Consider the following 25429-nt stretch of genomic DNA (forward strand, 5'->3'; position numbering starts at 1 on the left):
CTGGATATTAGCTCTTTGTCAGATGGATAGATTGCAAAATTTTTCTCCCAATCTGTAGGTTGCCTGTTGACTCTGATGATGGTTTATTTTGCTGTACAGATGCTCTTTAGTAGATCCTCTTTGTTAGTTTTGGCTTTTGTTGCCATTGCTTTTGGTGTTTTAGCCATGAAATCTTTGCCCATGCCTATGTCCTGAACGGTATTGCCTAGGTTTTCTTCTAGGGTTTTTACGGTTTTAGGTCTTACATTTAAGTCTTTAATCCATCTTGAGTTAATTTTTGCGTAAGATGTAAGGAAGGGGCCCAGTTTCAGTTTCCTGCATATGGCTAGCCAGTTTTTCCAACACCATTTATTAAATAGGAAATTTTTTCCCCATTGCTTATTTTTCTCAGGTTTGTCAAAGATCAGATGGTTGTATATGTGTGGTGTTATTTCTGAGGCCTCTGTTCTGTTCCATTGGTCTATATATCTGTTTTGGTACCAGTACCATGCTGTTTTGGTTACTGTAGCCTTGTAGTATAGTTTGAAGTCAGGTAGCGTGATGCCTCCAGCTTTGTTCTTTTTGCTTGGGATTGTCTTGGCTATACCAGCTCTTTTTTTGGTTCCATATGAAATTTAAAATACTTTTTTCTAATTCTGTGAAGAAAGTCAATGGTAGTTTGATGGGGATAGCACTGAATCTATAAATTACTTTGGGCAGTATGTCCATTTTCACAATATTGATTCTTCCTATCCATGAGCATGGAATGTTTTTCCGTTTGTTTGTGTCCTCTCCTATTTCCTTGAGCAGTGGTTTGTAGTTCTCTTTGAAGAGGTCCTTCACATCCCTTGTGAGTTGTATTCCTAGGTATTTTATTACTCTTTGTAGCAATTGTGAATGGGCGTTCACTCATGATTTGGCTCTCTGTTTGTCTGTTTTTGGTATATAGGAATGCTTGTGATTTTTTGCACATTGATTTTGTATCCTGAGACTTTACTTAAGTTACTTATCAGCTTAAGGAGATTTTGGGCTGAGATGATGGGGGTTTCTAAATATACAATCATGTCATCTGCAAACAGAGACAATTTGACTTCCTCTCCTCCTATGTGAATACCCTTTATTTATTTCTCTTGCCTGATTGCCCTGGCCTGAAATTCCATTACTATGTTGAATAGGAGTGATGAGAGAGGGCATCCTTGTGCCAGTTTTCAAAGGGAATGCTTCCAGCTTTTGCCCATTCGGTATGATATTGGCTGTTGTTTTGTCATAAATAGCTCTTATTATTTTGAGATACATTCCATCAACATGTAGTTTATTGAGAGTTTTTAGCATGAAGCGCTGTTGAATTTTGTCAGAGGCCTTTTCTGCATCTATTGAGATAATCCTGTGGTTTTTGTCATTGGGTCTGTTTATGTGATGGATTACATTTATTGGTTTGTGTATGTTGAAGCAGCCTTGCATCCCAGGGATGAAGCCGACTTGATCGTGGTGGATAAGCTTTTTGATGTGCTGCTGGATTCGATTTGCCAGTATTTTATTGAGGATTTTCACATCAATGTTAGTCAGGAATATTGGCCTGAAATTTTCTTTTTTTCTTGTATCTGTGCCAGGGTTTGGTATCAGGATGATGCAAAATGAGTTAGAGAGGAGTCTGTCTTTGTTGTTTGGAATAGCTTCAAAAGGAATGGTACCAGCTCCTCTTTGTACCTCTGGTAGAATTCGACTGTGAATCTGTCTGGTTTTGAGCTTTTTTTGGTTGGTAGGCTATTAATTACTGCCTCAATTTTAGAACTTGTTATGGGTATACTCAAGGATTGAACTTCTTGTTTAGTCTTGGGAGGGTGTATGTGTCCAGGAAATTATCCATTTCTTCTAGATTTTCTAGTTTATTTGCGTAGAGGTGTTTATGGTATTCTCGGATGGTAGTTTGTATTTCTGTGGGATCGGTGGTGATGTCCCCTGTATCATTTTTTATTGTGCCTTTTTGATTCTTCTCTATTTTCTTCTTTATTAGTCTGGCTAGTGGTCTATTTTGTTTATCTTTTCAAAAAACCAGCTCCTGGATTTATTGATTTTTTGAAGGATTTTTCACATCTCTATCTCCTTCATTTCTGCTCTGATCTTAGTTATTTCTTGTCTTCTGCCAGCTTTTGAATTTGTTCTCGCTCCTCTAGTTCTTTTCATTGTGAGGTTAGGGTGTCGATTTTAGATCTTTTCTGCTTTCTCCTGTGGGCATTTAGTGTTATAAATACCCCCTCTAAACACTGCTTTAGTTGTGTCCCAGAGATTCTGGTACATTGTATCTTTGTTCTCATTGGTTTCAAATAACTTATTTATTTCTACTTTAATTTCGTTATTTACCCAGTAGTTATTCAGGAGCAGGTCGTTCAGTTTCCATGTAGTTGTATGGCTTTGAGTGAGTTTCTTAATCCTGAGTTCTAATTTGATTGCACTGTGGTCTTAGAGACTGTTTGTTATGATTTCCATTCTTTTGCAATTGCTGAGGAGTGTTTTACTTCCAATTATGTGGTCAGTTTTGGAATAAATGTGATATGGTGCTGAGAAGAATGTATATTCTGTTGATTTGGGGTGGAGAGTTCTGTAGATGTCTAGTAGGTCCGCTTGGTCCAGAGCTGAGTTCAAGTCTTGAATATCCTTGTTAATTTTCTGTCTTGTTGATCTCTTTAATATTGACAGTGGGGTGATAAAGTCTCCCACTATTATTGTGTGGGAATCTAAGTCTCTTTGTAGGTCTCTAAGAACTTGGTTTATGAACCTGGGTGCTCCTGTATTGGGTGCATATGTATTTAGGATAGTTAGGTCTTCTTGTTGCATTGATCCCTTTGCCATTATGTAATGCCCTTCTTTGTCTTTTTTTAATCTTTGTTGGTTTAAAGTCTGTTTTATCAGAGACTAGGATTGCAACCCCTGCTTTTTTTTTTTTTTTTTTTTTTTTTTTTTTTTGGCTTTCCCTTTTCTTGGTAAATATTCCTCCATCCTTTTATTTTGAGGCTGTGTGTGTCTTTGCCCTGACATGGGTCTCCTGAATACAGCACACCAAAAGGGCCTTGAGTCTTTATCCAATCTGCCAGTCTGTGTTTTTTAATTGGGGCATTTAGCCCGTTTACATTTAAGGTTACTATTGTTATGTGTGAATTTGATCCTGTCATCATGATGCTAGCTGGTTATTTTGCCCGTTAGTTGACGCAGTTTCTTCATAGTGTCAATGGTCTTTACAGTTTGGTATGTTTTTGCAGTGGCTGGTACCAGTTTTTTCTTTCCATATTTAGTGCTTCCTTCAGGAGCTCCTGTAAGGCAGGCCTAGTGGTGACAAAATCTCTCAGCATTTGCTTGTCTGTAAAGGATTTTATTTTCCCTTCGCATATGAAGCTTAGTTTGGCTGGATGTGAAATTCTGGGTTGAAAATTCTGTTCTTGAAGAATGTTGAATATTGGCCCCCACTCTCTTCTGGCTTGTACGGTTTCTGCAGAGAGATCTGCTGTTAATCTGATGGGCTTCCCTTTGTGAGTAACCCGACCTTTCTCTCTGGCTGCCCTTAATATTCTTTCCTTCATTTCAACCTTGGTGAATCTGAAGATTATGTGTCTTGGGGTTGCTCTTCTAAAGGAGTATCTTCGTGGTGTTCTCTGCATTTCTTGAATTTGAATATTGGCCTGTCTTGCTAGGTTGGGGAAATTCTTCTGGTTAATATCCTGAATTGTGTTTTCCAGCTTTATTCTATTCTTCTGGTCACTTTAAGGTACATCAATCAAACGTAGGCTTGCTCTTTTCACATAGTCCCATATTTCTTAGAGGCTTTGTTCATTCCTTTTCATTCTTTTTTCTCTAATCTTGTCTTCATGCTTTATTTCATTAAGTTGATATTCAATCTCTGATATCCTTTCTTCCACTTGATTGCTTCAGCTATTGATGCTTGTGTATGCTTCACAAAGTTCTCGAGCTGTGTCTTTCCGCTCCTTCAGGTCATTTATGTTTTTCTCTAAACTGGTAATTCTAGTTAGCAATTCCTCCAATTTTTAAATCAAGGTTCTTAGCTTCATTGCATTGGGTTAGAATATGCTCCTTTATCTCAGAAGAGTTTGTTATTACCCACCTTCTGGAGCTTACTTCCATCAATTCATCAAACTCATTCTCTGTCCAATTTTGTTCCCTTGCTGGCGAGAAGTTGTGATCCTTTGGAGGAGAAGAGGCATTCTGGTTTTTGGAATTTTCAGCCTTGTTGCACTGGTTTTTCCTCATCTTTGTGGATTTATCTACCTTTGGTCTTTGCTATTGGTGATCTTTGGATGGGGTCTTTGTGTGTACGTCCTTTTTGTTGATGTTGATGCTATTTCTTTCTGTTTGTTAGTTTTCCTTCTAACAGTCAGGCTTCTCTGCTGTAGGTCTGCTGGAGTTTGCTGGAGGTCCACTCCAGATCCTGTTTGCCTAGGTATCACCAGTGGAGGCTGCAGAACAGCAAAGATTGCTGCCTGTTTTTCCCTCTGGAAACTTCATCCCAGAGGAGTACCCACCAGATGCCAGCCGGAGCTCTCCTGTATGAGATATCTGTCGACTTCTGCTGGGAGGTGTCTCTCCATCAGGAGGCATGGGGGTCAGGGACCCACTTGAGGAGGCAGTCTGTCTCTTAGAGCTCAAGCGCTGTGCTGGGAGAGCTGCTGTTCTCTTCAGAGCTGGCAGGCAGGAATATTTAAGTTGGCTAAAGCTGCACCCACAGCCGCCCCTTCCCCCAGGTGCTCTGTCCCAGGGAGATGAGAGTTTTATCTATAAGCCCCTGACTGAGGCTGCTTCCTTTCTTTCAGATATGCCCTGCCAAGAAAGGAGGATTCTAGAGAGGCAGTCTGGCTACAGCAGCCTTGCAGAGCTGCGGTGGGCTCCGCCCAGTCTGAACTTCCTGGCGGCTTTGTTTACACCATGAGGGAAAAACCGCCTACTCCAGCCTCAGTAAGGGTGGACGCCCCTCCATCCACCAAGCTCTAGCATCCCAGGTCGTCTTCAGACTGCTGTGCTGGCAGGGAGAATTTCAAGCCAGTGGAGCTTAGCTAGCTGGGTTCCATGGGGTGGGATCCGCTGAGCTAGACCATTTGCCTCCCTGGCCTCAGCCCCTTTTCCTAGGGAGTGAATGGTTCTATCTCACTGGCATTCCAGTCGCCACTAGGGTATGAAAGAAAACTGCAGCTAGCTCAGTGTCTGCCCAAATGGCCACCCAGTTTTGTGCTTGAAACCCAGGGCCTTGGTGGCATAGGCATCTGAGGGAATCTCCTGGTCCACGGGTTGCGAAGACCATGGGTAAAGGATAGTATCTGGGCCGGAGTGCGCCCTTCCTCACAGGAAAGTCCCTCATGGCTTCCCTTGGCTAGGGGAGGGAGTTTCCCGACCCCTTGCGCTTCCTAGCTGAGGCAGTGCCACACCCTGCTTCAGCTCGCCCTCTGTGGGCTGCACCCACTGTCTAACCAGTCCCAATGAGATGAGCTGCGTACCTCAGTTGGAAATGCAGAAATCACCTGCCTTCTGCATTGATCTCGCTGGGAGCTGCATACCAGAGCTCTTCCTATTTGGCCATCTTGCCAGCCATCCTATATTTCTTCCAGGTATTCTTTATCCTACCATACTTGCAGAGAAATTCATATATAACAGTGGTGTACTCCAAATAATTGTTAACATTTTTTCCAGCAGTAAAGTCATTAAACAATTCTTATAATATTCCATTAACTCCCATTTCCCTTCACTTCATCCTGAACAGGTGCTTTGATCAAGGAGAAAGCATTCTGGCAGAAGAATTATGACAAACGGTGCTGACACTTTAGACAACAGCCTTCTGTTTTTCTTCTCTTTCTGCTACTATCCCTATTCTCTTCGTCTTTTCTTACTTTTAACTTTAGATTAAGGGGCTACAGGTTTGTTACAAAGATACGTTATGTGATGCTGAGGTTTGAGATACAAATGAACCCATCACCCAAGTAGTGAGTATAGTACCCAATACTTTTTCAGCCCACACCTCCTCTCCCTCCCCCTTCTTCTAGTCTCTAATGTCTGTTGTTCCCACCTTTATATTCATGCGTACCCAATGTTTAGCTCCCACTTATAAGTGAGAACATACAGTATTTGGTTTTCTGTTTCTGTGTTAATTCACTTAGAATAATGGCCTCCAGCAACATCCATGTTGCTGCAAAGGACATGATTTGTTCTTTTTCATGGGTATGTAGTATTTCATCCTGTATATGTACCACATTTTCTTTATCCAGTTCACCATTAATGGGCACCCAGGTTGATTCCATATCTTTGCTAATGTGGATAGTGCTATGGTGGATATGAGGGCATGTGTCTTTTTGGTGGAATTATTTATTTTTCTTTGGGTTTATACACAGTAGTGGGATTGCTGGGTTGAATGGTAGGTCTATTTTTAGTTCTTTGAGAAGTCTTCAAACTGCTTTCTGCAGTCACTGAACTCACATTCCCAACAACAGTGTGTAATTCCTTTTTCCCCGCAGCCTTGCCAACATCTATTATTTTTTGACTTCTTAATAGTAGCCATTCTGGCTGGTAGGAAATAGTATCTCATTGTGATTTTGATTTGCATTTCTCTGATGATTAGTGATATTGAGTACTTTTTTATGTGTTGGCTGCTTGTATGTCTTCTTTTGATAAGTATCTATGTCCTTTTCTCACTTTTTAATGGGGTTATTTGTGTTTCTTCTTGATTTTTTTTTTTTTTTTTTTTTTTTTTAGTTCTTCATAGATTCTTGTATTAGGGTTCTCTAGAGGGACAGAACTAATGGAATACATATATATATATATATAAAGGGGAGTTTATTAAGTATTAACTTACATGATCACAAGGTCCCATAATAGGCGTTCTGCAGGCTGAGGAGCAAGGAGAGCTAGTCCAAGTTCCAAAACTGAAGAATTTGGAGTCCGATGTTCGAGGGCAGGAAGACTCCAGGATAGGAGGAAGATGTAGGCTGGGAGGCTAGGTCAGCCTCAGTCCGTTACATTTTTCTGCCTGCTTTATATTCAATGTCAGCTGATTAGATGGTGCCCACCCAGATTAAGGGTGGGTCTACCTTCCCCAGCCCACTGACTCAAATGTTAATATCCTTTGGCAACACCCTCACAGATACACCCAGTATCAATGCTTTGCATCCTTCAATCCAATCAAGTTGACATTCAGTATTAGCCATCACAATTCTTGATATTAGTTTTTTGTCAGATGCATAGTTTACAAATATATTCCCCCATTCTGTTGGTTGTCTGTTTACTATGTTGATAGTTTCTTTTGCCTTGCACAAGCTCTTTAATTTAATTAGGTCTCACTTGTCAATTTTTGTTTTTGTTGCAATTGCTTTTGAGGACTTGGTCACAGATTCTTTCCTAAGGCCAATGTCCAGCAGAGTATATCCTAGGTTTTCTTATAGGACTTTTATAGTTTTAGGTCTTACATTTAAATCTTTAATCCATCTTGAGTTAATTTTAATATATGGTGATAGGTAGGGGTCTAGTTTCAGTCTTCAGAATATGATTTAGCAACCTATCCTGGCACCATTTATTGAATAAGGAGTCTTTTCTCCATTGCTTATTTTTGTAGACTTTGTTGAAGATCAGTTATGTGTGCAGCTTTATTTCTGAGTTCTCTGTCTGTTCCATTGGTCTATGTATCTGTTTTTATACCAGTACCATGCTGTTTTGGTTACTGTAGCCTTCTAGTATAGTTTGAAGTCGGATAATGTGATGCCTCCAGTTTTGTTCTTTTTGCTTAGGACTGCTCTTTTTTGGTTCCATATAAATTTTAGAATAGTATTTTCGGCCGGGTGTGGTGGCTCAAGCCTGTAATCCCAGCACTTTGGGAGGCCGAGACGGGCGGATCACGAGGTCAGGAGATCTAGACCATCCTGGCTAACATGGTGAAACCCCGTCTCTACTAAAAAATACAAAAACACTAGCCGGGCGAGGTGGCGGGCGCCTGTAGTCCCAGCTACGCGGGAGGCTGAGGCAGGAGAATGGCGTAAACCTGGGAGGCGGAGCTTGCAGTGAGCTGAGATCGGGCCACTGCACTCCAGCCTGGGTGACAGAGCGCCAGACTCCGTCTCAAAAAAAAAAAAAAAGAATAGTATTTTCAATTTCTGTGAAAAATGATGTTAGTAGTTTGATAGGAATAGTATTGAATCTCTAGATTGCTTTAGGCAGTATGGACATTTTAATGATATTGACTCTTCCAATCCATGAACATGGAATGTTTTTCCATTTGTGTGTGTCACCTCTGATTTCTTTCAGCAGTATTTTGTAGTTCTTTTAGATATCTTTCACCTCCTTAGATATTTTCCTAGGTATTTTATTTTGTGTGTGTGTGTAGCTATTGTAAATGAGATTGTGTTCTTCATTTGGCTCTCAGCTTGAATGTCATTGGTGTATAGAAATGCTACTGATTTTTGCACATTGATTTGGTATCCTAAAACTTTACTGGAGTTGTTTATTAGTTCAAGAAGCCTTTTGGCAGCATCTTTAGGGTTTTCTATTTATAGATTCATATCAGGAAAGAGATAATTTGACTACTACTTTTCCAATTTGGATGCATTTTATTTCTTTCTCTTGCCTAATTGCTCTGGCTAGGACTCCAGTAGTATGTTGAATAAGAGTGGTGATAGTGGACATCCTTATGCTGTTCCAGTTCAAAAGAGGAATGCTTCCAGCTTTTGCCCATTCAGTATGATGTTGGCTGTGGGCTTGTCATAGATGGCTCTTATTATTTTGAGGTATGTTCTTTCGATGTCTAATTTGTTGGGTTTTTTTTTTTTTTTTTAAATCATGAAGGATTGCTAGATTTTTTTTTTTAAAGGTTTTTGCTACATCTGTTGAGATGATCATAAGGTTTTTGTTTTTAATTCTGTTTATATGGTGAATCACATTTATTGATTTGCATATGTTGAACCAGCCTTTCATTCCGGGAATGAAGCCTACTTGATTGTGGTTTATTAACTTTTTGATGTGCTATTGGATTTGGTTTGCTACTATTTGTTGAGCATTTTTGTGTCTATGTTCATCAGGGATATTGGTCTATAGCTTTTGGTTTTGATGTGTCTTTGCCAGATTTTGGTGTTATCATTATGCCGGTTTCATAGATTGGGTTTCATAGAATGAGTTAGGGAAGAGTCCTTCCTCAATTTTTTGGAATAGTTTCAGTAGGACTAATACCAGCTATTGGTATATCTGGTAGAATTTGGCTGTGAATCTATCTGGTCCAAGGCTTTTTATGGTTGGTAGGTTTTTTTTAATTACTGGTTCGATTTTGGAACTCAGTATTGGTCTCTTCAGGGTTTCAATTTCTTCCTGATTCAATATTGGGAAATTGTATGTTTCCAGAAATTTATCCATTTCCTCTAAATTTCCTAGTTTCCATGCGTAGAAGTGTTCTTAATAGTCTCTAAGGATCTTTTTTATTTCTGTAGGATCTGTTGTAACATTGCCTTTGTCATATCTGGTTGTGCTTATTTGGATTTTCTATTTTTTCTTTGTTAATCTCACTAACAGTCTATTGATCTTGTTTATCCTTTCAAAAAACCAACTTTTCGTTTCATTGAACATTTATATGGATTTTGGAATCTCAATTTCAAGTATTTCTGCTTTTAGATAATTCTTTTCTACTACTAGCTTTGGGATTAGTTCTTGTTATTCTGCTTCCTCTAGTTGCAATGTTAGATTGTTAACTTGAGATCTTTCTATCTTCTTGATGTAGGCATTTAGCACTGTAAACTTGCCTCTTAACACTGCTTTTGCTGCATCTCAGGAATTTTGGTATGTTGTGTTTCTGTTTTTATTTATTTCGAGGAGTTTTTTATTTTGTTTTGTTTTGCTTTAAATTTCACCTTGTGTTGTTTACCCAAAAGTCATTCAGGAGCAAGTTGGTTTAATTTCCATGTAAAATTATGTGATTTTGAGGAATCCTCTTGGTATTGATTTCTACCTTTTTTTCCACTGGGATCCAAAAATATGCTTGGCGTTGTTTCAGTTTTTAAAAATTTATTGAAACTTGCTTTATCGTCAAGCATGTGGTTGATCTTAGAGTATGTTCCACATGCAGATGAGAAGAATGTTTATTCTGTGGTTGTTGGGTGGAGTATTCTTCTGTAGATATCTATTAGGTCCAATTGGTCAAGTGTCAAATTTAAATCCAGAATTTCTTTGTCAGTTTTCTGCCTTGAGGGTCTATCTAACACTGCTAGTGGGATGTTGAAGTCCCCCACTATTAATGTGTGGCTGTCTAAATCTTTTCATAGGTCTAGAAGTACTTGTTGTATGAATCTGGGTGCTCCAGTGTTGGGTGCAAATATATCTAGCATAGGTAAGTCTTGTTGAATTGAACTCTTCATCATTGTGTAATGCCCATATTTGTCCTTATTGCTGTTGGTTTAAAGTCTGTTTTATCTGATACAAGAATAGCAACCCCTGCTCTTCTATTTACTGTTTGCATGATAGGTTTTCTTCATCACTTTACTTCAAGCCTGTAGGTGTCATTACATGTGTGATGGGCCTCTTGAAGATAATAGAAGGTTGGGTCTTGTTTTTTTCTTTTTTAAATAAAAAATTATTTTATTTTTTAAATAAATAAAAATAAATAGAAAGTGGTTCTTGCCACCTTGTGCCTTTTAAATGGGTACATTTAGACCACTTACATTCAAGGTTACTATTGATGTGTGAGGTTTGAACCTGTCATGGTGGTGTTTGCTGGTTGCTTTGTAGTCTTGATTGTGTAATTGCTTTATAGGATCTGTGAACCTCTGTATTTATGTGTTCTTTTATGGTAGTAAGTATCATTCTTATGTGTGCATGTTTAGAACTTCCTTGAGCATTTCTTGTAGGCTCGGTGATGTAGTTTGGGTATTTGTCCCCACCCAAATGTCACATTGAAATGTAACTCCTAGTGTTGGGATTGGCCCCTATTGGGAGGTAATTGGATCATGTCTGTGGATTTCTCATGAATGGTTTAGCACCACCCCCTTGATGCTGTCCTTATGATAGTGAGTGGGTTCTTGCAAGATCTGGTTGTTTAAAAGTGTATGCCCCTACTGCCTTCCCCTCTCATTCTTGCCATATGAAATGCACATTCCCTTTTTGCCTTCCGCCACGAGCAGAAGCTTCATGTGGCCTCCTCTGAAGCAGATGCTGGCATTATGCTGCCTGTACAGCCTGCAGAATAATGAGCCAATTAAACCTCTTTCCTTATAAATTACCCAGTCTTGGGTATTTCTAATAGCAATTCAAGAACAGCCTAACACGCTAGGTCTAGGTATACCAGATTCCTTTAGCTTTTGCTTGTCAGGAAAGACTTTCTTCTTTGTTTTGGAAGCTTAGTTTGTCAGAATATAAAATTTGGGGCTGGCATTTTTTTTTCTTTAAGAAGGTTAGAAATAGGTCACCAAATTATTCTGGCTTGTAACATTTCTGCTGAGTCCATTGTTAGCCTGTTATTGGTGTTCCTTTTTCTCTAGCTGTCTTTAAGATTTTTTTTTCACGTTAACCTTAGAAAGTCTGGTGACTCTGTGTCTTGGGGATGGTCATTTAGTATTTCACAAGGGTTCTCTGAATTTCTTGAATTTGTATGTTGACATCTCTAACAAGATTGGGGAAATTTTCATGGATTATATCCTCTACTATGTTTTCCAAGTTGCTTATTCTCTCCTCTCTCAGGCATGTCAGTGAGTCATAGGTTTGGTCTGTATTTTTCAGAGCCTTTCTTCATTTTTTAAATTCTTTTTTTTTTAAATTTCTGAGTGAGTTGATTCAAAGGACTGGTCTTCACACTCTGAAATTCCTTCATCAGCTTGGTCTAGTCTGTTAATAAGGCTTTCAATTGTAGTGTGAAATTTCTGTAGTGAATTTTTCAATTCCAGAAATTCATTTTGGTTCTTTCTTAATATGGCTATGTTGTCTTTCATTTCTTGGATCATTTTTCTTGCTTCCTTGGATTGGATTTCAATTTTCTTTTGGATCTTGTTGAGCTTCCTTACCATCTAGATTCTGAAATTATGTCTGTTATTTCAGACATTTCAATCTGGCTAGGATTCACTGCTGGAGAACCAGTGTGATCTTTTGGAGGTAAGAAAACACTCTTGACTTTTGACTTTTTGAATTGCTGGAGTTCTTGGGCTAATACCTTCTCATCTGAGGGGGCTGGTATTTCTTTCTTTTCTTTCTTTTTATTGAATTCACTGTCATTTGGTTAGGGCTTTTTGTTTCTATATTCTTTTTTTTCCCTTGAGAGTTTGACTGTGATGTATGTAGTGTGTAGTTGATTGGCTTCATTTCTGGGTGATTTCAGAAAGCTAAGGCTCTGTATGGGTTCCTTAGTTTCCTGCATTGGGTTTCACAGGCATTATGTGTTGAAGAAATTTATTTTTGTTTGGTGTTGTAATTCAGGCTGTGATCCAGTAGATGGTACTTAAAAGTAAGGACCAACACATAGTCTCTCAGCCATGTACCTGTTTGCATTTCAGTGTGTAAGCAGCAGTGTTCTGGAGAGGGAAGATGGGCAGTGAAAGATGACTCCCTCACCAGGTCTGTTCTCAGGCCTTGGTGGAGCCCCCTACAATTACTGGAGCCATACCTGCATTTCATTAGCCCCAGCAGGGGCTTTGGTGAGCTGCACTCCCCCCTCACTTAGGGGCAGTTCAAGCTGAAGGTTAGGTCACCAGGGGACCCACAACTTTCTGCACACTCATTGGTCCTCTGAGTTCGGCAGAGTCAGAGTGTGTTTGGGGATTTGTCTGTTGTGGTTTTGTGATGGAGTGGGTCAAAGGTGGGGGATCCCCAGGCATAGCAGTGGTACCACAGATATGCAGCTTGTGTGGCACACACAGCTTGAGCTTTTTAGCCCAGCAGTTGGCTGTGGGGCCTGCCTAGCTCATGGTCCCTTGACCTGGTGGGTCTCTTTCCAGCATTCCAGCATCTGCCCTAGGAGGAGCAAGCCTGACCAGCTAGGCTTGTCCCAAGACTTCTGCACCCAGATCATTGGGCTGTTCCAGTTGTTCTCTACCATAGGACTCCCTGAGGAAGAGGCTGTAGCTGGCTAACAGACCACACCCTTGCCAGATCCATCTTCTGGAGTGGGGGATGCCCAACTCCCATGCCATCACATGATGAACCTGCGCCATGTTTTTCTCAGTGTTCTAAGCATGAGGGCTCCGGCTCTGCTCAAGCTCAGGTCACAGATCTCAGCTTTATACCCCTGGGTGGTGTAGTTGAATCCTGGGGAATTGGGACTGGGCCAGCCCATGATTTTGTTCTCTAGCCCCTCAGGGTGAAGCAACAGCTGTGCAGGGGAGCTAACCTGTTCCCAGACCACCAGTAAAACAATCACGTAGGGCAGTGAAGGCTGTGCTATGGGCACCCTGTTGTGGCAGCAACCAGGCAGTGGTCGTGGGAAGGGCTAGTAAGCAATGGGGGCATGTAGTTCAGATGGACCCAGTCTCCCAGGAAAGGCAACCTTTGCTTTCTCTTGGTCTGGCAGACAGCAGGAGCTATAGTCACTCAGAGCAAAATAGAGGGCATTGGTGGATGGGTGCCTATGGTCGCCTTTTGCCACAACTGCACTGTGCGTCAGGAATCCTGGGCTCCGTTCGGGTTCGAGCACTGCCTCTGCTGATCTCCAGACAGTTCCCCCTCCAATTCAGATGACTATGGGGGTCGTGGGATCTCTTGTAGCTAGGATCCCAGAGTTCCTTTACTTACCCCTTCCTTAGAACCAGGAGCTAGTTCTGGCTCTCAGCGACTGTGTGCAGGTTTCCCAGCTTCCTCCCTCTTCACTGTGATCTCTGTGTCAACTCTCTATCAATTTGCAGCATTTCCTTTCAAAAGTTCTGTTCAGTGGGATGGTTTACTCAATATTTTAGTTCATCTTGGTGGGAGAGGCATTTCCCAGCTGCATCTATACAACCATATTAGTTGTATCCTACTTTGTTTCTCTACAGATCTGCCTTTTCTGAACCTTTCACATAAATGGAATTATTTATATGGCCTTTTGCATTAGTCTTTTCATTTTGCATAATGGTTTTCAGAGATTTGTCCATGTTGTAGCCTGTATCAGTACTTCATTTCTTTTCATTGCAAAATAGAATTGTTACATGAATAATGCCATATTTTGTCTGTCAATCAATTGATGAACATTTGTATTGCTTGTATTTTTCTGGCGATTATGAATAGTGCTGTTACACACATCCATATACAAGTCTTTTGTGTGGACATGTTTTCATTTCTCTTGGGCATATACCTGGGAGTGGAATTGCTGGGTCATATTGTAATATTATGTTTAACTTTTTAAGAAACTGTCAAACTTTTCTAAAGTGGCTGTACCAATTTGCATTCTACCTCCAATATATTAGGGTTTCAGTTTCTGTATATCCTTGCTAACACTTATTATTGACCCTCTTTAACTATAGCTATTATAGTGAGATTGAAGTGGTATCTCATTGTGGTTTTAATTTGTATTTCTTTCATAACTAATGATGTAGAGCATTTTCTTTTGTGTGCATATGGGCCATTTATATATCTTTGGTGAAATACCTATTTAAATCTTTTGCCTATTTTTAAATTGGGTTTTCTTATTATTATTGGTTTGTAAGTTATTTTTGTATTCTAAATACAAGTTCTTTATTAGATACATGATTTGAAAATATATTTTCCCCATATGTGACTTGCTTTTTTCTCACGTGTGGCTTTTGAAAAAGTGTAAATGTTTTTAATTTTTTTTCTTTTGAGACAGAATCTCACTCTTCTCACCCAGGCTGGAGTGTAGTGGCTCGATCTCAGCTCACTGAAACCTCCACCTCCTGGATTCAAGCAATTCTCCTGCCTCAGCCTCCTAAGTAGCTGGGACTGGAGGTGCACACTATCATGTCCGGCTAATTTTGGTATTTTTTTTCTTTTTTCAGTAGAGAGGAGGTTTTACCGTGTTGGCCAGGTTGGTTTTGAACTCCTGACCTCAAGTGATCTGCCCGCCTCAGCCTCCCAAAGTGCTGGGATTACAGGCATGAGCCACTGGGCCCAGCCAGCATTTTTAATTTTGATTGTCTAATTTAAGAATTTTATAGTTTCAGCTCTTAAATTAGGAATGTGATTCATTTGGAGTTGATTTTTATAGATGGTGTGAGAAAGTTTTACTTATAAATGAATAGGTAGACTTGACAATACAAAAGAACATTTTTCTAATGTTAGTGTCTGAGGACTCTTTTCTTTTTTTACTCACCTATTTTACCTATGAGTAAGATAACAGATCCAACTGAGAAGGTATTTAATTCACTCCACAAGCATTATCATTTGCTGTAATTTAGCTAATACATTCATTAAGCAAGTATTCGAGGATAGAATAGCCTTAAAGTAATATTTCAGTCATTTTAAATGACAAATAGACCTATTTACTTTAACATGCTTATAATCTTGTTTAACAATTATAACTAAAGCTATATGTACATATAAATTACCTTAGTTTTTTAAGCTTGTAGACATTTTTATAAATTCTGATTCAAATAAAAGTGATTTTAGACTTGATACTATCTTGTCCACTAAATTGGAATCAATTCCAATAGATTTTTAATTGTGTATGAAAAGACAAGTCGTTTTACTGATAGTCAACCTTCTACTTAATTCTGAAATTTGGCTAGCTTTCATTTCATTATTTTTAATCTTTGTATAATGATTAGTCTTTGATAACTAGTCAGTGCCTGACATAAAGCACACTAAAGTGTGAAAGCACTTTTTTGTTTGTATTTCCAAATGAATAGCAGTTAAGAGAAATAGAAGTCAGTTGCCCTGATCACACTAATGTTTTTAAAATGTAACGCCACCTTTTGAAGTCATATAAATTTAATACTTTAATGGAATATGATGGTATTAATAATATTTCATTTGGAGAATAAGTCTGTAGACTCGTACAAACTTATGTCTTTGGTGATTACATAGTCACAAATAACATGGTTAAGCATTTGTAACGTTCATATCTTTGTGAATAACTGCTAAGAATTGCTTTCTTATGCCCTTAGGCTTGGCCAGTTTGTCATATCTTGTTGGCATTCTTTTTTTTTTTTTTCTCTTTTGGTAACTACACAAATCTCACTACGTTGTTTGTGTTATTTAAATAGTTAATCCATTTAGAATTTCTATAAATTAAATGTGTTAGTTAATATCTAGAGGCACATGTGAAATAAATAATTTTTAAAATGTGTAACTCTTTATATAGGAAAGTATATGGATTTTTATTTGCATATCATAACATTTTAACAAGAAAAATGTTCCATTTATTACTCGAACAAGACCAAAAAAACAATTTTCTATTTTGTTCCATATTTTGAAAGATTTGTTTTCCCTTTTAGATGCAGACCAACAACGAAGAGAGAAACTCAAAAAGGAATTAGCACGATGTGAAAAAGAGTTCAAATTAACTAAAACTGCCATGCGAGCCAATTCTAAAAATAATTCCAAGTCACTTTTTAACACCTTACAAAAGGTAAGATAGTATTTTTATTTTTTCAAAGCAAATGTTTCTATGGTACTTCATTAGTGGTACAATCTGACTTTGTTTACTATAGTTTAGGGTCAGCAAATTTTTCCTGTGACGATCCAGATAGTTAATATTTTAAAAGGCTTTTCAGGCCATACAGTTTCTGTCACAACTACTCTGCCATTGGAAGGCGGACATAGACAGTACATAAATAAATGGGCATAACTGTGTTCTGCTGAAACTTTATTAACTGAAGACACTGGGTCAGATTTGGCCTGAAGGTTATAGTTTGCAGACTCCAGTTACAGGTTTTTTGTGATACCTTCAAACATCTGGTTAAGTAAGTTCTATTCCTAGTTTGTGAAGTTTTTTTTCCCCCTTTCTGCTGAATGGATATTAATTTTGTGAGATGCTTTTTTGCATCTCTTGGAATGATGATATTATGATATAATTTTTCTCTTTTTAATCTGTGTTTTTTTTGTTTTGTTTTGTTTGTTTGTTTGTTTTCTGATACAGTCTCATTCTGTTACCCAGGCTGGAGTGCAGTGGCATAATCTTGGCTCACTACAACCTCCACTTCCTGGGTTGAAACAATTCTTCTGCTTCAGCCTCCTGAGTAGCTGGAATTACAGGCACCCACCACGACTTCCAGCTAATGTTTTTATTTTTAGTAGAGATGGGGTCTCACCATGTTGGCCAGGTTGGTCTCAAACTCCTGACCTCCAGTGATTCACCCACCTTGGCCTCCCAAAAAGTGCTGGGATTACAAGCATGAGGCACTGTGCTGAGCCTCTTTTAATCTGTTAGTGTAATGAATTACAACAATTGACTTCAATGTTAAACCAACTTTGCATTCCTGTTGTCCTGGTACATTACCTTTTTTATTCATTGCTAGATTTAGTTACTAACATTTTGTTTAGAAATTTGGCATCTATCCATTATTGATACTGGCCTGTCATTTTCATTTTTTCTACTCCTTGTGTCTGGTTATGCTAACCTCATAAAATATACTGGGCACTGTTTCTTCTTTCTGTACTCTAGACTAGCTTGTGTACATTTGGGTTTATTTGTTCCTTAAATTCGATGGAACTCAACATTAAAATTGTCTGGGCCTAAAGTGTTTTTTTAATGAGAAAATTTTTGACTACTGATTCATTTTTTAGGTCATTATAGAATAAATTCAGTGTTAGATTTATGTAGGAAGTTGTTCATTTTATGTAAATTTTTGGCAGAGAATTGTTCATACTAGTCTCTTAATCTCTCCTGAATATGTATTATTTCCTCTTGTTATTCCTAAGGTAGTTTATTTGTACCTTCATTCTTCTTCGTCATTCTCATCAGAGATTGAGTCAATTTTTTTAAAGGACAATTTTTTATTGTGTTAATCTTTTCTATTGTATTTGTTTTCTGTTTTGTTAATATCTGCCTTTTTCTTTATTTCCCTCTTTGACTTTCTCTGGGTTTACTTTGCTGTACTATCTCTAATTTTATTTAAGTTACTAATTCTCAGCCTTACTTCTTTGCTAGTGTAAGCATTTTTTTTTTTTATTATTATACTTTAAGTTCTAGGGTACATGTGCATAACGTGCAGGTTTGTTACATATGTATACTTGTGCCATGTTGGTGTGCTGCACCCATCAACTCGTCAGCACCCATCAACTCGTCATTTACATCAGTTTTAACTCCCAATGCAATCCCTCCCCCCACCTGCCCATAATAGGCCCCGGTGTGTGATGTTCCCGTTCCCAAGTCCAAGTGATCTCACTGTTCGGTTCCCACCTATGAGTGAGAACATGTGGTGTTTGGTTCTCTGTTCTTGTGATAGTTTGCTAAGAATGATGGTTTCCAGCTGCATCCATGTCCCTACAAAGGACACAAACTCATCCTTTTTTATGGCTGCATAGTATTCCATGGTGTATATGTGCCACATTTTCTTAATCCAGTCTGTCACAGATGGACATTTGGGTTGATTCCAAGTCTTTGCTATTGTGAATAGTGCCGCAATAAACATACGTGTGCATGTGTCTTTATAGCAGCATGATTTATAATCCTTTGGGTATATACCCAGTAATGGGATGGCTGGGTCATATGGTACTTCTAGTTCTAGATCCTTGAGGAATTGCCATACTGTTTTCCATAATGGTTGAACTAGTTTACAATCCCACCAACAGTGTAAAAGTGTTCCTATTTCTCCACATCCTCTCCAGCACCTGTTGTTTCCTGACGTTTTAATGATTGCCATTCTAACTGGTATGAGATGGTATCTCATTGTGGTTTTGATTTGCATTTCTCTGATGGTAAGTGATGATGAGCATTTTTTCATGTGTCTGTTGGCTGTATGCATGTCTTCTTTTGAGAAATGTCTGTTCATATCCTTTGCCCACTTTTTGATGGGGTTGTTTGTTTTTTTTCTTGTAAATTTGTTTGAGTTCTTTGTAGGTTCTGGGTATTAGCCCTTTGTCAGATGAGTAGATTGCAAAAATTTTCTCCCATTCTGTAGGTTGCCTGTTGACTTTGATGGTAGTTTCTTTTGCTGTGCAGAAGCTCTTTAGTTTAATTAGATCCCATTTGTCAATTTTGGCTTTTGTTGCCATCGCTTTTGGTGTTTTAGACATGAAGTCCTTGCCCATGCCTATGTCCTGAATGGTATTACCTAGGTTTTCTTCTAGGGTTTTTATGGTATTAGGTCTAACATTTAAGTCTCTAATCCATCTTGAATTAATTTTCGTATAAGGAGTAAGGAAAGGATCCAGTTTTAGCTTTCTACTTATGGCTAGCCAATTTTCCCAGCACCATTTATTAAATAGGGAATCCTTTCCCTATTTCTTATTTTTCTCAGGTTTGTCAAAGATCAGATGGCTGTAGATGTGTGGTATTATTTCTGAGGACTCTGTTCTGTTCCATTGGTCTATATCTCTGTTTTGGTACCAGTACCATGCTGTTTTGGTTACTGTAGCCTTGTAGTATAGTTTGAAGTCAGGTAGTGTGACGCCTCCAGCTTTGTTCTTTTGACTTAGGATTGTCTTGGCAATACGGGCTCTTTTTTGGTTCCATATGAACTTTAAAGCAGTTTTTTCCAATTCTGTGAAGAAACTCATTGGTAGCTTGATGGGGATGGCATTGAATCTATAAATAACCTTGGGCAATATGGCCATTTTCATGATATTGATTCTTCCTATCCATGAGCATGGTATGTTCTTCCATTTGTTTGTGTCCTCTTTTATCTCACTGAGCAGTGGTTTGTAGTTCTCCTTGAAGAGGTCCTTTACATCCCTTGTAAGTTGGATTCCTAGGTATTTTATTCTCTTTGAAGCAATTGTGAATGGAAGTTCATTCATGATTTGGCTCTTTCTTTGTCTGTTACTGGTGTATAAGAATGCTTGTGATTTTTGCACATTAATTTTGTATCCTGAGACTTTGCTGAAGTTGCTTATCAGCTTAAAGAGATTTTGGGGTGAGATGACTGTCTCTCAGACCACAGTGCAATCAAACTAGAACTCAGGACTAAGAAGCTCAATCAAAACCGCTCAACTACATGGAAACTGAACAACCTGCTCCCGAATGACTACTGGGTACATAAGGAAATGAAGGCAGAAATAAAGATGTTCTTTGAAACCAATGAGAACAAAGATACAACATACCAGAATCTCTGGGACCCATTTAAAGCAGTGTGTAGAGGGAAATTTCTAGCACTAAATGCCCACAAGAGAAAGCTGGAAAGATCTAAAATTGACACTCTAACATCACAATTAAAAGAACTAGAGAAGCAAGAGCAAACACATTCAAAAGCTAGCAGAAGGCAAGAAATAACTAAGATCAGAGCAGAACTGAAGGAGATAGAGACACAAAAAACCCTCCAAAAAATCAGGGAATCTGCCTTCTTATTTCATACTTTCTATTTGACTCAATGTGGTAGACAAAATTCGAAGACGACACCCCCACAGTGACCCACACCCTTAAGCAATCCCCTCCTCTTCAGTGCAGGTAGGACCCGTAACTCAGTAGAATATGGCAAAGATGATAAGATGTCACTTCTGTGATTCTGTTTTGTGGCAAAAGTGAAGGGATTTTCCCCCTGCAGATTAAGGTTTTTGTTCCTTAAAAGAGAATGGGAAAATAAGTCTAGGAAGATTTTCTGCAGTGACTGCTGTTTCTCTCCCCAAGCCACACCAAGGTAGGAAAGGGATTCTCTCTGCTCTTCCCTATATGTTGTGGTAGATGAGGAAAAGCCTGCGAGAAGTACCAACTCCCCAGGCCCTCAGGTCCAGCACAGACCTGAGCACATCACTAGTCCACACTCAGTCTTTAGGAAATTAACAAATATTTATAGCATAATCTTATCAATTTATATGGCATTCCATGGCATCTTTCCCAAGTAAGCAAGTGCTCAGATACTTATCTCTCTCCAGATTTCAGGTTAGTTGTTTGCTCTGTGTCCTCAGTTTTCTCATTAGTTCAAGAAAAATCATTAATGTGCAGATTGTTCAGCTTTTTTCTTCTTGTAATGGTGAGAGCTGTGTTCTTTCCATCTCTGTCTCTCAGCTGAAACAGTAAGTTTGTTTTCTTTTTATGTGTGGTTTCATTTTTTGAACTTTCAAATTTTGAAAACCTTAGCATCTACAAAAATATACTATAATAAGCCCATATGTTCCCATCACCTACGCTGTAGCGATCATCAGCTCAGAACCCGTGTTATTTCACCTATATATCCACTCACTCTCCTAGGTTGTTTTGATGCAAACCCCAGACACCATATAATTTTATCCATAAATATTTGAGTATGTATCTAAAAGATAGACTTTTAACACCACAACAATACTATTATGCTTTAAAACATAATAACAGGCTGGGCGCTGTGGCTGACGCCTGTAATCCCAGCACTTTGAGAGTCCGAGGTGGACGGATCACGAGGTCAGGAGATCAAGACCATCCTGGCCAACATGGTGAAACCCCATCTCTACTAAAATACAAAACAAAAAAAATTAGCCAGGAGTGGGGGTGTGCACTTATAGTCCCAGCTACTTGGAAGACTGAGGCAAGGGAATCGAACCTAGGAGGCGGAGGTTACTGTGAGCCGAATTTATACCACTGCACTCCAGCCTGGTGACAGAGTGAGACTCCGTCTCAAAAAAAAAAAAAAAAAAAAAATTAATTAATAACAGTTCTTTAGTAACAAATATCTAACGTTTAGATTTCCCCACTGTTTCCTTTTGAGTTTGTTAGAATTGGTATTAGAAGGCCAGCAGTCTCCTTCAACTCAGTGCCAGGGTTCAGGAGGTCCCGGAAGTTTCCTTGCAAGTCGTCTAGTTGAGGAGTAGCCATTGAGAGAATCCCAGATTCTCAAGCATGATCTCTTAGAGCTTTGTTTTCTGCCCCAGCACCCATGATGTGGTTTAAAACAAAACTATGGACTATTGGGCAAAAGCCAGACTGACTGCTCTGCTTACCAAATACCAATGCCATAATAATGAGTCTGGATTTCTTTCCTTGAGAAATGCTGGGAGCCATAGACCAGTTTTTAGTTGGGAAGTTTTGTCATCATACTGACACTATACAGACTACACTGACAACAGGGAGGACACTTATAAGACAGTTGCAGTAATCGGGGAAGCAGTAATTAAGACATGATTCTAAGACAGCAGAGAGAGCATATGGAATACATTTAAGAGATCATTAGAAAGTAGAATCTCAGCCGGGCACGGTAGTTCACCCCTGTAATCCCAGCACTTTGGGAGGCCGAGGCAGGCGGATCCCGAGGTCAGGAGTTTGAGACCAGCCTGGCCAATATGGTGAAACCCTGTCTCTACTAAAAATACAAAAAGTAACTAGGCGTGGTGGCGTGCACCGTACTCCTAGCTATTCTGGAGGCTGAGGCAGAAGAATCGCTTGAACCCAGGAGGCGGGGTCGCAGTGAGCCAAAATCGTGCCACTACACTCCAGCCTGGGTGACAGAGCGAGACTCCGTCTCAAAAAAAAAAAAAAAAAAAAAAAAGAAAGTAGAATCTCCAGGACTTGGTGACTGAGTGGATGATGTGAAGAGCACATCATTCACAGAAATATAATGGGATGAAGTGCAGGTTTTCTTTAGGGCTGGAGGTAATAAAAGACAGGAGTTTATTGTTTGGCTGTGTTTGATTTGAGGTGCTTTTAGAACATCTAGTATATTTAATAGACACTTGGAAATAAGTATCTGTGTCAGCAAAGAGGTCTGGGCTGAAAATAGATTTGGGAGTCATCGGGGAAGCAGTGAATATGACTGAGAGACACAGGACTATTATGTAGATAAAAGGACTAGGAATAGAGCTGCTTCCTTTAGAATAAATCTGTTATCTGCTCTGTATTATACTTTGCTATCTGGGAATCTGTTCCTCAATGTTTGACTCACAGGTGTATTTTCATTTTTAGCGATTGTACTTTTTAACTGAAAATTTAAAATTTGTTTCTATTATTCAGCATGAGTATAAATTACTAATTATATTTTGAGATAAGAATGGGGTTTCTTGAAAGTACAAATCATATATTTTAATATATCTTTTTAATGTATTTTATATATTATATTTATAATAAAGTAAAATATAAATACATATTATTTACGTATTATATATTTTAATATATTTCCTAAATGTTAGATGTTTTCATTTTTCCAATAGCAACTATAACCCTATAACTTTTTGCCTCCATAAAGTTAATTTATTATTTTATCTATATGTTTATTGACTCCATTTAGAATTCATAGTAACTTGCAGTTTGCCTACATTTTTTATAAGCCCTGTTAATAAATATTTTAGATACACTCAGATTGTCTTACAAGCCTTATTTTGGGCAGTATATTTGGATAATTGAATGGGTGTTATGGTTAACAGACACCTGTTATGGTTATAATTTGTATTCACTGTAAAGGCTGCTATAGTTAAAATACTGGCTTTAACCTCTGAATGTATTAGCCCTTTATATATATTATAAAGGTCATATATCAAAAACCTTTTATGATAATTGCCCATATTCTCTTGCCACTTTTCTTCTCTCATACTCTGACTCACATGCTGTCACCCACAACTACTGCGAAACTCCGTCTCTACAAAAAAATACTTCCCCCCACTGCCGCCAAAAAAAAAAAAAAAAAAGCCAAGCATGATGGTGCAAATCTGTGGACCCAGCTACTCAGGAGGCTGAGGCAGGCAGATTAATTGAACTCAGGAGTTCGTGGCTGCAGTGAGCCATGATCAGACCACTGCACTCCAGCCTGGGCAACAAAGTGAGATTTAAAAAAAAAAAAAATCTGGGAAACTTTTTAAAAACAATATAAAATAGTGAAAATCAAGAGTTATGTTTCTTTTATATATAATTTGAAACTTTTTTGCAAACAAATGTTAGATTTTAAAATAATTTATACCCATCCAGTTCTACAATTGAATTGACTCTTCAACTGTTTAAAAATCTGACAATTGGAAAATTATTGTACATTATGTCTTCTGACATCCTTAAAAAAGATTGATTTAGACTGAGTTCTGTATTGTAAAATTCTTGTCATGAAAGTATGATGAGTATATAAACTATGTTATGGCTGTTACTTTACATAAATCCTGAAATCACAGAAACAGTGCACAACAAACCTCATAAACTAAGAATGACGTAAGAAAGTGAGTGTTCAGGGTACCACCAGACTCTGCTCCATTTGCGCATAATTGAAGAACCCTTTTCTGATTTCAGAACTTCTTTACAGTGATCTGCTATTCATGTTTTGGGAGTCTGCCAGTGTGTTAACATATATTCTGCACAAATATCTTTATCCCAGTTTTCTGATATTCATAACTAAGGAAACAAGATGCAGATTGGTGCAGTGGATTTTATACTGTAGTCTACTGGTTTCCAAGGAAAGAAAAAATAGGATACAAGGTAGAAATTATAAGAGACAAAAATGAGAAAAATTTCATGCTTCCAATAAGTTCAGAAGCAATTTTTCCATCCCATTTCAGAGAGATAGCTTAACATATGCTTCTACCCTTTAGAAAGACTTTCTTTGGTGTTTCATTTTGTTTATTAAATAACCATTACTGATAAAATTTCTTTACAGGCAATCATAATGCCTTATGCATTTCTTTCTCCTTCCTCTGATCTCAGTTTGTGCTGTTCTTCTAAGTGTAAATAATTCCCGTGCTTATTAATTAATTGCACTATAGGATATTTTTAGACTGTATTTAGAAATTTCTTCTTTGGGAGCTAAACTCTTCTGGTACATAAGCTGTAGTGTGAGTATCATTTAGGACTATTTATAAAAACTAACATCTTGAAGTCATTTACCAAATAGTACCCTAGTGACTCAACATTTAATGTCGGCATACTTACTTGCTTTGAGTATTTTTGTCTTGTATTTGGAATAAGGTTGTAAAGCAGTTGGAAAGGAAAGGTGATTTGACATATTTTAGGTAGTAGTCACAATGTCCAGTTATCTGCAGGTTTTGCTTTGATAAATCAGAACTTTAGGTTAGCTGACTTATTTGTTCCCAGAAAAAGAGTTAAAATCAGTTTAAGATTTTTTATGCTGAAAAAAAAATCTAAAATCATATAATTTTCAAATAAGTTTTAAAATAGACAATATGATAAAGTGGCAAAGAACATGGGCTCTGCCTCTGTTCAAATCTGTGAGACTCGGCACCTCAGAGCAGTGTTTTTATCTGTAAAATAGAGTAATAATTGTATTACCACCCAGAAGTTGATGTTAGGATTAAATGAGCTATACAAGAAAATTAACTAATACAGTACCTTGCACATAGTAAGCACACCATATGTATTAGTAGCAGTGATAAAAGTTCTTATTATTCCTCTTCTATTCAATGTCAAGAGCAGTACCTTGCATACAGGAAGCACTTGGCTTTTTCCTTACTCAACTTGTCCATCTTCTCCTTGTTGTTCCTCCCAATGAGGTTATAAGACAGATATAACTGG

The 25429-nt window shown here is 38.3% G+C and overlaps 1 protein-coding gene across 4 annotated transcripts in view; it reads left to right on the forward strand.

Annotated features, from left to right (window-relative positions):
• SPATA7 (spermatogenesis associated 7) overlaps positions 1 to 25429 on the forward strand; it is a 66270-nt gene that overhangs the window by 21365 nt on the left and 19476 nt on the right. For all 4 annotated transcript variants that reach the window (XM_030931305.1, XM_030931303.1, XM_030931304.1 and 1 more), the window contains one exon: positions 16356 to 16489. In XM_030931305.1, the coding sequence (XP_030787165.1) occupies positions 16356 to 16489 (134 nt within the window). The remainder of the gene's footprint in view (positions 1 to 16355; positions 16490 to 25429) is intronic.

Source organism: Rhinopithecus roxellana, chromosome 5 (assembly GCF_007565055.1).
Source record: "Rhinopithecus roxellana isolate Shanxi Qingling chromosome 5, ASM756505v1, whole genome shotgun sequence".
NCBI classification, from domain to species: domain Eukaryota; kingdom Metazoa; phylum Chordata; class Mammalia; order Primates; family Cercopithecidae; genus Rhinopithecus; species Rhinopithecus roxellana.